The sequence below is a fragment of the Ursus americanus genome, chromosome 12 (assembly GCF_024610735.1).
Source record: "Ursus americanus isolate L20-20 chromosome 12, mUrsAme1.1.p, whole genome shotgun sequence".
NCBI lineage: Eukaryota > Metazoa > Chordata > Mammalia > Carnivora > Ursidae > Ursus > Ursus americanus.
Window position 1 is genome coordinate 5,192,384 of NC_142138.1, and position 12,685 is coordinate 5,205,068.

The following is a 12,685-nucleotide window of genomic DNA, read 5'->3' on the forward strand; positions in this document are numbered from 1 at the left end:
GTAAAAAGAAGAGTGAGGCTGTTCCCTGCACAGGGCCATGAAGCTCTGTGTCTGAGTCCTGTGGCAGGTGGAGGGGCCTTACCCAGGAGTCACTGCTTCCAGAAAGCTTCTCTGACTCCCTGACATCCAAGTCTTGGTAAGGTACCCCCTGTCTACGTACCCAAATTACCCCATGCTGACCTCTACCAAAGTACGTATCATACTATATTGTATCTGTCCTTTCCTCTTTTGCTTTTTTGTCCATCTTCTCTAGTAGGAATTCCTCAAAGTATATGCTTGCTTTACATCCCTGCACATGGTCCTATCTAGTCAGTGTTTGCTAAATAAAGAAACACATACGTCTGAAATTTCCCTCTTCATTCAGTTCCTTCATTAACTGTTAAGTATATCTTCAAGGCGGGGGGAGAGCAATAGTTACTCAGCTTCTAGAACCAGTTTGTGAGTCAGTACTAAGTTCTTGACTAACCAGACATACTCTTGAGTAAAACTTGTTCCTGATACCACCTCAGTCAGAAAACTAGTGCCAAAGCCAGCTGTGTAGTTCTATAATTTGTCCACAAATTCTATGACACGTCTCTCTTTGAGGGAGCCTAGTTTCCCTTTCCTTGAGTATAGGCTGTACTTGCTGACTTCCTTCTTCCAAATGGGCCATGGTGAAATGACGGGAGAATGACTTCTGCTACTAAGTCACAGAAGACACTACAGCTTGTGTCTTGCTATCTCTCTTGAATTACTTGCTCTGGGGAAAGCCAGCTGCCAAAGTCATGAGGACATTCAAGTAGCCCTACAAAGAAGCCGATGTGGCAAGGAAATGCGGCTTCTTGCCAACACCCATGCGAGTGCACTTGGAAGTGGATCCTCGAGTCTAATCGTCCTTCTTCTGCTGACTATGTCCTGAACCAAGATCTTGGCAGTGACTTCATGAGAGACTCTACACCAGAGCCACCCAGCTAAGCTGCTCCTGAATTCCTAACCCACAGAAACTGGGAGGTAATAAGTGGGTGCGTGTGTGTGTGTGCGTGTGTGTGTGTGTGTGTGTGTGTGTGTTTAAGCCACTGAGTTTAGCAGTAATGCGCCATGCAGCTACTTCTAACTACTCTACCGACAAAGTTCCAGGGAAGAGAAGGGTCCACCTTCTCTAAAGCTCAGTGGCAGAGAAATGGTGCCCTCTGTGTAACAGAGGTGGGATCAGGACATAGGCTACACTCTACTCTCAAAACCCTACAAAACAATGTCCTCAAACTACTATTACTTTTTGCTTCCTATCCACTTCACTAGTCCTAGCTGGTCTGAGGCCCTTCTTCATTATCACTGTGTCCGTATGGCCAAAATCCAACCCCCCCCAGATACTGGAAAATTCCCACTAAAACTATCAAAAGTGTGCTTTGTCTAGCTACAGGATGATGGAAATGGATTTATAAATACCATAGGCTCCTTTACCTCCACTCCTTCCCATGGGGCTTTCAGGTCATTTCTCCAGGCAGAGACTAATCTCTGAGACTAGATTTTCAATCAAATGCCTTTTTCCAAAACGCTGGCTATTTCAAATTAATAGAATTTCAGAGCTAGAAGGGGCCTCAGAGATCACCCAGTCTTCATTTAATAGGCCAGGAAACCAAAGGAGATGAGATTCAGGGATAGGCCCAAGGTCATATGATGAGCAAGTGGGAAACCTCTGGACTCCTAGACTGGTACTCTCTCTACTATCCTGATACTATTTCTGGTGAGGCAAGATAATGAAGACTGATCAAGGTTGATAACTCTACTTCATCAATTTTACCCTTCCTATACTTGAAATGCCTCAAGAGTAAACCATTTCTAAAGCAAGAGCACTGCCATAATTGGAGGCAGATACCACCACTTTCTGGGCCCATGAACTGCAGGGGCTTCTGATAATTGACTTTAATTTGAGGCTCAGGATAGTGGAGGCAGGGGTACTTTCGGCTGTATTCATTCTAGAACAGTGCTGTTCAAACTGCAGAGTTCTAGGGACTCTGTCCCTTCACCTCTGTTTTAGCTGTTGCATCAGAGCTTTCACATAAGATCTTGTTTGGGGTGCCTGAGTGGCTCAGTTGGTTAAATGTCTGCCTCTTGACTTTGGCTCGGGTCACGATCTCAGGGTCATGAGATCAAGCCCCGCATCAGCAGACTCTTTCTCTCTCCTGAGTTTCTTTCCCTCTCTCCCACCTACACCCACTCTCGTGTTCTCTCTCAAATAAATAAATGAACCACGAGAGACTACGGACTCTGGGAAACAAACTGAGGGCTTCAGAGGGGAGGGGAGTGGGGGACGGGTTGGGCTGGTGATGAGTATTAAGGAGGGCATGTATTGCATGGAGCACTGGGTGCTAACACGCAAACAATGCATCATGGAACACTACATCAAAAACTAAGGATGTACTGTATGGTGACTAACATAATAAAAATTTTTTAAAAAATGAATCTTTAAAAAAATACGATTGTGTTTGGATAAAGGGTTCTGACCATTAGTTTAAAGACCACTAGTATGGTGGGTAGGGAGACGTGTATTTGTCTCTCATGGAGGGTTATGGAAAGCCCCCTCCCCACTGCCTTAGTTCTCAACATGAAGCAGTAGTCTCCTCCCTTTCTAGGAGCAGAGACGATAAACATTAATTCCTACATTGCTCAATAAGGAGGTATACTAGCAAGCCTGATTTCTCCCTCTCTTTCAATCTTCATAGATACTACCACCTTACCAAGTCCTGCCCATTTTTCTCCCTATATATTTCTGGGGTCCTTCTCTCTCCACCGTCCTTACTATCCTACTTCAGGTCCTCACTGTCTCTTGCTCACGCTACTGCAACTGTCTTCTAGACGATCACACTGACCTGGCTATAACTAAAAAATATTCAGGAAGCAAATAATTAATAGCTTTGAAGTCCAATTCTTTATGGGTCACTCCCTGTTCAAAACCCTTTCATGACACTTTCATGTCCTCAGGATAAAGCCAAAACTCTAAACACAACCCACCAAGCCTTCTTTTGAATGTATTCATGATACCAAACTGTAATACCTCAAGTCATTCTATGTGTCCTAACATGTACTTACGCTATTCCCTCTATCTGGAACATTCCTCCTCCCCTCCCCCCTTTCTTATCTAGCTAAACACCGGCTCGTCTTTGAGATTCAGCCCAGGTGTCATCTCTAGGATCCCTCTTCTTCCTCTTTCTGGGCCAGGGAACACCCCCCGCATGAGCATCTTAGCACTCTATCCGAGCACTGGCTGCATTCCAATGCAATCATCTATTGACACAGAGACGAAACCAAATGAGGTTTTCAAATATTCTTCTAAATTTCAGCATTAAAGTTATTAGTTCAAAAGAAACCTCTAGTTTCTGTATATTTCTATTCATTTGCTTTACTGTACTTGGAAGTACTATGCCAAAGTGCAAATTCACACACGAGTAGCAAGGGATCATATATTACATTTCTTCGTTTCCCATCTCTGAATCGTGTACCCCTATAATAACTTCTAACATGTCTCGTCTGTGCTGCATAAGAAGCTCACAGTCAAATTGATTTCTACGAGGCAAATGTATGTTGTTTGGTATATTGTCCAGTATTATAAGGCCAGGAAGCAAATTTTCATGTTGATGAGGCCTGTGTAGCAGTTTGAGACCACCAGAGTGAGGTGGTAAAAATGCCAGAGCAGAAGGGCTTCCTGCCACCTCCAGAGTCTACTTTCAATATGGTTAGATGCTGGGCTTTGCTGACAACCAGAAACTAAAGTCTCTGTGTCACTCCCTCCTCTTGAGGGCAAATCTCATTATTAGTAACTATATTCCCTCCAAATCTCAATTTGAAATAGCCACACTTAGTCCTAATTTCCTAATTAATTAATTAATTAATTAATTAATTATAGAGGCTTAAATTCATGACCCTGAGATCATGACCTTGAGATCAAGAGTCAGACACTTAACTGACTGAGCCACCCAGGCACCCCAGCTATTTCCTATCTTTTAAGTTCACTCCTAACTTCGAAAATCCTTTAATTCCACCAGGACTCACAATTCTTACGGTCTCTAACCTTCCTTACATTTTCTTTTCTTTTCTTTTTTTCCAAAGATTTGTATTTATTTATTTGAGAGAGAGAGAGAGAGAGAACACAGAGGGAAAGTGAGAGGGAGAAGCAGACTCCCCGCTGAGCAGAGAGCCCAATGCAGGGGCTTGATCCCAGGACCCCTGGGATCACGACCTGAGCTGAAGGCAGATGCTTAACCGACTGAGCCACTCAGGCGCCCCTTCCTTGTGTTTTCACTTCCCTCTTTATCAGCTTGCATACCATGGTCAGTAACTATCATCATTCTTTTGCACTCACCTTCAACTTTCTGGTCCCTGCTTACTTCATTAGACCACTTGGCTGAACCATAACCCCAGTTAAACCCAAACCTCAGCCCTCTCTCTCTGTGCCTGTACCCACACAGCCATTCTCTCTTCCATTGTCCTAGACCACATGTCGACACTTTCTGTAAAGGGACCGACAGTTAATATTTTAGGTTCTGCTGGCCCTACAGTCTCTGTTGCAACTACTTAACTCTGGTGTGGACCTAAAGCGGCCATAGATAATATGTAAATAATAAGCATGGCTGTGTTCCAATAACACTTTATTTACAGACACTGAGATTTGAATTTCAAACACTTTTCACAGGCTATGAAATATTATTCTTCCTTAGTTCCGCCCCTCCCCCCCAAACCATTTAAGGATGTAGAACACATTTTTAACTCATGGGCCTTCTAAAAACAGATAATGGACTGGATTTGGCCCACAGGCCGTGGTTTGCTGACTCTGTCCTAGAAAATAATTTCACACTTTCTTTTCAACTCAATTATCCAACACCTATTCTTCAATGTTCACTCTCAGCTGATGACCTTTCACTAAGATAAAGTCTTAGTCTTTTCACTAAACAATCTAGAGAGAACTACAAGATACCACCACCTTTCTCCATTTAACTGTGTTTGTGTCCCTTTATTTTGGCTTCTCTCCTATTGTTATATTTCTGGCAAAGATCAATCCCTCATTTCCGGATTTAACCACTCAAAAATACTTCAGAAATTCTCCCTCTTTCTCCTGCATTACCAATATTTCCTTCTCTACTGGATCTTTCCATCTGCATACAAATATAACGTTACTTCTCTCATATTTAAAACAAAACACATTCTTGTCCCCACTTCTCTCTCTCCAGCTAGTGCCCCACTCTCTCCTTCGCTTCCCTTCCCAGAAACATCCTTGGAAGACTTGCTTATGTTTACTCTTTACAATTTTTCTTCCCAACCTCTTCTAAATGTACTCCAATGATGCTTCTGTCCTACCACTCCTCTGAAACTTTCCTTAAAAGGCTCACTATGACTTCCATGTTGTGACATATAGTAAATTCTCAGTCTTCATCTCATTTGCCCTACCAGCAAGCGAGACTTGGCCAGTTGAACACTTCTAATTCCTTAAAACATTTTATCTTAGCTTTCAGGGCATTTTACCATCTTAGTTTTCCTCCTTTCTCACTATTCCTTTTTAATCTTCTTTGCTTATGCTTCCTCATGTCTCCAGGCTCAGTTCTTAGACTTCTTTTCTTTTTTATCTTCATTTATTTCCTGAGTGATTTCATTTAGTCTCACAGTTTTAAATAACAATCTGTATGCTGACAACTCTCATATTTCTATCCCCAGCCTGAACCTCTTCCCTGCCCTCCAGGCTCATGTATCTAACTGCCTACTACTTGGGCATCTAATAGCTATCTCAGATTTAACATGTCCAAAATTGAGCTCCTGCTCTTCCTCCCAAATCTGTTCCTCCTCCAATCTTGTCTATCTCAATCAATGGCAACTCCAGGGGCGCCTGGGTGGCTCAGTTGAGTGTCTGCCTTTGGCTCAGATCATGATCTCAGGTCCTGGGATCCAGCCCCACAAGGGGCTTCCTGCTCAGCAGGGGGTCCGCTTCTCCCTCTGCCTCTCCCCTGTTCATGCTGTCTCTCTCTCAAACAAATAAATAAAATGTTTACAAAAAATGGCAACTCCACTCTTTTGGATAGGATTTTGGGTGACTTCCAGTTGAGTGTGATGGTGGAAAGAAGAGTTCTAATTCTGACCCAGACTTGGGTTTACTGCTGCTGTGAGATACTAGCTGAGTGCCATCACTTTTCCTTCTCCGTAAGTAGCTGGGAAGAGCGAGAGGAAAAATAAGTGCACATTGTAATGAAGAATCTCAGGGGGAAGAGGCATGACAGTGTTCACTCTCTTGACATGCTAAACTTAAATCCTGCCAGATAAATGAGATGGAAATGAGCAAGGACTAGACAAACCGGCTGTATAAAAACCATAAAACTGCTCCTGGCCCCGGATATACAGAGAAAACAAACACGATGGGCATTATTATTTATGGACATATGGTGAATGCTCTATCCCAGGGAATGGGATAAGGAGGAAGGGAAATCATTATGTATGCTGAATGTAATACATGTGAACAGTGTGGAAGAAGAGAAAAGACTGAGAACTATTCCAGTCTTTGAAGTTGTCCTGACACTTGAGAAACCATTTGCTTGTCTATAGTCTCTTACTTGAAGCCCCTAGGGCCAGACGTGTTTTGGAGTCAGAGTTACTGTATTCTAGAAAGGCAATAGGTGCATTACGTAATGCCCCATGATCAAACACATTAATATCTTCTTAGGAAAATGCATGAATATTTCACACCAAGTGGGATTAATAAGGACTACAAGTGGCCTTATATCAGTTTAAATGAAGATTTAGCTACCAAGTAAGTTCAAGCAGATAAGGTCTTGTGACCAAATGAATTATGAGAAAACTTTGTTTCCAGAGCTTATGGACTTCAAAATTGTGAATAAGTGATTCAGTTAGTGATTGTACTAACTTCAACTTGGAGAAGCTTGTGCAAGACAAAGTTACTGTCAACTTCAAGAAACATGTACATATAGGTCTCTGGAATTTTACCTCTCGTGATCTTTGGCAGAAGAATAGTACCTTCAGGGCCACCAGGTAAATCCAAAGAGGTAAAAATTAATTCTTACCAGAAATGTGGGATCCATTTCTGCTGTCATCAGCACTATGCCCTTTTCTTCCTTAAGTTCAGGGTAGTGATATAAAACCAGCTGGCTGGCTGCAGCATCCCCTCGGGTCTGTAAGGAGAAACACTTATCAAGGCTCCATAAGGCACCACCACACAAAACTGCAATTTCAGAGCAATAGAGAGTCTAGAGGAAATTCGGGCTCTTAACAGCCCCTTGGGTGACTAGTGAGTCAGAGGATTGGTAGGTGGGGGTATGGTCAGGCTTGCCAAGGCACAGTGAAACTGACAGTTTGCACAGTGTTATTTGTGTCTTCAATTGAAAAAGGTTTGGCTTTTTTCCCAGAAAATGTTTACAGTAGGCAGTGAATCCTTCATCATGGCCATATATTTAAAAACAAAATGGCACAAGCAGCTACCAAATCGAGTTCTAAAGAAAGCAATATGCCTGTGTAATTGCCACTTTTATGGACTAGTGCATTTCACAGTTGAAATCTACTCCCCTTGGCTGGCTCTGAAGACTGAGCTCTTTTAAGCTGTAGCAAACAGCTGGAGAGTTTGCACATGGGCCAGATTTGTAATGTGCAGTTTTAAAATATAATCTGGGTGGGAGATGGTTGGGGGAAAGAATGGGAACATCATAATTTCATGAAGAATGGACAGGGCAGTGGTTATCAGACCTCAGTCCAGACTAGGAAGAGAGGCTGGGTTCAAAGTTAAAGCCCTCAGACAGTATAGGAGGAAACAACTATACATTTAAAAAAGATCTCTGGGTTTCATCTATAAATTTCAGCAAGAGTCCTTCTAATTATCAATACCTAACTATTGCTAGGGTTCAGCCTCTTGGTTCTCTCCCATATACTTCAAATACACTGATCATGTTGATCATAATTATGTTTCCGGATCTTCTTCGCATACTCGTCTATGAGCTTCAGGAGGGCAGGGACCTTGTCTCACAGGTCTCTAAGTCCTTCCATCGTCTCTAACACAGTGGCATAAGGGTTCAGTTCACAGAATGGAACCAATCAAATCCAGCTCTGCCACTCATTGCCACACTCATCCACACTAGGGACTAACTTCTCTGAGCCCATGCTCTTCTCTGTAAATAGAAACAGTAACTATCTCATGGGACATTTGTGAGGATTAAATGACATAATGTATATAAAACACCTCGCACATAGTAAGTACATCAAATGTTGGTTATTATAGGATGTGCCCAATAAACGTTACTTTATAATTCATCCAATAAAGTAAAAACTGCCCCCTCATTCTGTTTTTTTTCTAACCCCCCCTTTCTAAACAAGCGTAATACAATTTTAGGATACAATCACATGGGATACAGTCATGAGCAAACTCTCCATTTCCTTTACCCAAACCTTGAAAGCCACTGTAACACATGCTTGTTTTTTTGGCAATTTGGCCTCCAAATATAGAACGTCAATCCTAGTTATGATCAGATTTATTTTTAAAAGCTTCAAATGCTTTGGACTGAATTTCCTAATCCAATATTTGGGAATAAGACAAAGAAAAAAAAGGAAGGAAGGAAGCAAACAAAGCAACATCAAAGGAATGGAAATGATGCATCTAGCATCTTGGAAAGCGCTGACTCTGTTAATAAAATACAAGTAAGACACGGAGCCTACCTTAGGGTTAAAAAGATAACCCACCATAACTCACCCAAGTTAGTTAAGTGAGACACAAGCAGTAAACGTTATAGAGGTATGGGGAAGAGCCAGGAGAGACTAAATGTAGTCAGAGAATATGTTTTGCGGTCTTTTCCAATTTCTAGGTATTGAGTAGGACCTAGAAAGCTAGCCTAATACACAAAGTATAACAATTCATCAACGCCAAACAAATACTGCTAGGAGTTAGTAGATACTGTGTCCTCAAGCCTCAGCAAGGGCTCAACAGTCCCTCAAAGTAGTAGGCCTCTGTCTTCTAGGGGAGGAGCACAACCCACCTACCTGAATATTTATAAGTGCAGTGAAGTGGAGTTCAGTACCTGTCCATTGTCCCACAAAGAACTCATAACCTTCCCTTCTCGGTAGTGCACAGAGAAACTGTGGGAAACAAATACATGAGGAGATAGATGGATAAACAATAATCATTTGCTCCATATCCAACTGCATCATTTACTCCATTTTTTCACTGACTGGTTTTTAAACATTTTTTTAAATTATGAAATTGATAAGTGATAATTTAACGAATACTCAAATACTTCCCAGTCCACCTAAGAAAGAAAGCATTAGAGATCCAACTGAAGCTTTCTCTGTAACCCATTCTAATCCCATTCCAGAGTAACATTTATCCTGCATTGGGTGCCTGTCATTCCCTTTCAGGTTTTTATATTTTAAATGTGCATGCATATATGCATATCTATAAACAAGAAATACCGTATGTTTAAAAACTTGCCGCATGTTTAAAAACTTAAATCTTATCAAACTATATGTCCATTGACATATAGTCAATTTTTGACTTTTATTGTCTTCACACTTTTGTGTGAAGATTTTTTCACTTCACACTTTTGAGATTCATCTATGTTGATAAATACAACTCTAATTCATTAATTTTCATTGTATGGAATTCTACTATAGAAATTTACCACAATTTATCTATTCTACTGATGAACATTTGAGCTTTTCAATTTTTTTTTTTTTTTTTTAGATTTTTTTTTATTTATTTGACAGTGAGACAATGAGAGAGGGAACACAAGCAGGGGGGAGTGGGAGAGGGAGAAGCAGGCTTCCCGCCGAGCAGGGAGCCCAACATGGGGCTCGATCCCAGCACCCTGGGATCATGACCTGAGCTGAAGGCAGATGCTTAATGAGTGAGCCACCCAGGCGCCCCAAGTTTTTCAATTTCTAAACTTTCTAATGCTGCTGAGTTAACTTTTGTTCCAATTATTATAATCACTTCCTATTCTATCACCTGGGGCTGATACTGGAGCACAGTTGTAAACACAAAGAAATGACTAGTTTTACGCTTAAGATATTTAGAATTGGGGATGAGTGGTGAAGAGAATGGGGTCAGGACGAAACAAAGCATAACTGGTCCAGTACGTGTTAGTCATGGAACTGTCTCCTTAAGGCCAACCACTCAGGCTCTATTTTATTTGTAGATGACATAACCTCAGTGCCTAGCTAACAGGTAACTTGATTTGATTTCTGTCACTCCTGGTCATGGTGCATTTTCTAGAAGTTTGTATAAATGGAACTAAAGAATCTATACTTCTTTTGGGTATTTCTTTCATTTAGTGTAATTGTTTCATGATCTATCCATGTTGTTGCATGTATCAATAGTTCATTCTTCTTATTGCTGGATATTATTCCACTGTATATGTATATGTACACACAATCTCCTCTACCCCCACAATATCTTTATACATCCATGATAGGCATCTTTTATTATTTGGTTATTACAAATAAAGCTGCTATGAACACTTGTGTTGTATGAACATATGTTTTCAATTCTTGGGAAAATATCTAGGGAGTAGAATAACTGGGTGGTATGGCAGGTATATGCTTAACTTTTAAAGAAATTGTCACTCTGTTTTCTAAGGTGCTTATATTGTTTTACATTATTGTATCAGCAGTATATAAGAGTTCCAGTTCTTCCACACCCCCACTAACACTTGGTACGGTCAGTCTTTTTAATTCTAGTCATTTTAGTGGTATCCCATGTGGTTTTAATCTGCAATTTGCATTATGACTAATAATATTGAGCAATTTTTCAGGTGCTTATCTGCTATTCCATTTTATTGGGAAATTGTCTGAATCTTTTGCCCATTTTTTAATTGGGTTGCCTGTCCTCTTAAGTTGTAAGAGTTTTTAATATATTCTAGATACAAGTCACTTGTCAATATGTGTCTTGTAAATATCTTCTCCCAGTCCGTTGGTTGTCTTTTCATTTTCGTAACAATGTCTTTTGAAAAGTAGAAAATTTTATTTCTTATTTATTGTGGTAAAATATACACAACGTAAAAGCTATCATTTTAACTATTCTTAAATGTACAATTCAGTGGCATTAAGTACATTCATGTTGTTGTGCAAACATCACCATCATCCATCTCTAAAACTTTAATCTTGCCAAAGTGAAACTCTACACCAATTAAACAATAACTCCTCATTCCCTTCCCCCCATCCCCTGGCAGCCATCATTCTACTTTCTGTCCATGAATTTGATGATTCTAGGTACCTACACCTATTCTAGATATGTAAGTGGAATCATACAGTATTTGTCCTTTTGTGACTGGCTTATTTCACTTAGCGTAATGTCTTCAAGGTTCATTCGTGTTGTAGCATGTGTCAGAATTTCCTTCCATTTTAAGGCTGAATATTCTATTGGGTGTATATACCACATTTTGTTTATTCATCTATCAGTGGATACTCGGATTGCTTCCATCTTTTGGCTATTGTGACTAATGCTGCTATAAACACGAGAATACAAATAGAAAATTTTAATTTTGATTAAATTTAATTTACTGCTTTTGATTTTTTCTTTTATAGTGTTTTTTGTGATATACTTCAGAAATCTTTGCCAAACCCAAGATCACTAACATTCAACCTAAAACTGTATTTTGTAAAAGTTACATTTGTATCTCTGATCTATTTAATTTTTGGATGCAGTGTAAGGTAAGAGTAGATGTTCTTTTTTGCATATGGCTATCCAAACTGAAGAGATTATCCTTTCCCCATTTAATTACCTTAGCACCTTTGCTAACAAATAACTAACCACACATGTTGGTCTATTTCTGGATTCTCTGTTCTATTGATCTATATGTCTATCTATATGCCAATATTACATTGTCTTCATTACTGTAGCTTTATTATTTTTAAAGATTTTATTTATTTGAGAGTGAAAGTGAGAGAGATCACAGAGGGGGAGGGAGAGGGAGAAGCAGACTCTTGGCTGAGCGGAGAGCCTAACGCTGGGCTCGATCCCAGGACCCTGGGATCATGACCTGAGCGGAAGGCAGATGCTCAACTGACTGAGCCACCCAGGCACACCTGCAGCTTTATAATAAGCCTTGAAATCATGAAATGTAGTCCTCTTTGTTCAAAACAAAATTGTTTTGGGGCAACCCTCTTCAGTCCCTCCCTCTTTGGGGGCTTTGTACTATCACTCAATAAACTTTGCTTCACTCTCACTCAATAAACCTTGCTTTCCTGCCCACCAAAAACAAAAACAAAAAACAAACCTATTTTGTTATTCTAGGTCCTTTGGATATCCAAATAATTTTTTTTTAATTGGCTTGTCAATTTCTTTAAAGAAAAAGAAAGCCAGCTGGGATTTTGATTGGGATGATATTTACTCTAGAGATCAACTTGGGGAGAAATGATGACAATACTGAGTCATCCAATCCAGATCACAGTCCATCTCCCCATTTACTTAGATGCTTTTTATTTTCTCTCAGCAATGTTTGGAAAATCTTTTTGGAAATCCTAAAAATTATTAGAAATTATTACTGACACCAAGTCTGCTCGTCCACCTCACCAATTCCCTTTCCCTTGGGTCTTCTGGCAGCTCATGACTCTAACAATCTCATAATTCCTTAGGTACATACAAGCAGAAGAGCATGGCCAAAACGGAAAAGAAACTGGTAATAAAACAGAAACTTAAAGGAGGGTGAAAACGTGAAGGGCTCAGGTG

General features: G+C 40.4%; 1 protein-coding gene across 2 annotated transcripts in view; it reads right to left on the reverse strand.

Moving 5' to 3' along the window:
• Window positions 1–12,685, reverse strand: part of ATPAF1 (ATP synthase mitochondrial F1 complex assembly factor 1) — a 29,108-nt gene that overhangs the window by 2,804 nt on the left and 13,619 nt on the right. For both annotated transcript variants that reach the window (XM_045799640.2, XM_045799639.2), the window contains exons 7-8: window positions 9,001–9,096; window positions 7,041–7,148 (exon numbers count right to left, since the gene is read on the reverse strand). In XM_045799640.2, the coding sequence (XP_045655596.2) occupies window positions 7,041–7,148; window positions 9,001–9,096 (204 nt within the window). The remainder of the gene's footprint in view (window positions 1–7,040; window positions 7,149–9,000; window positions 9,097–12,685) is intronic.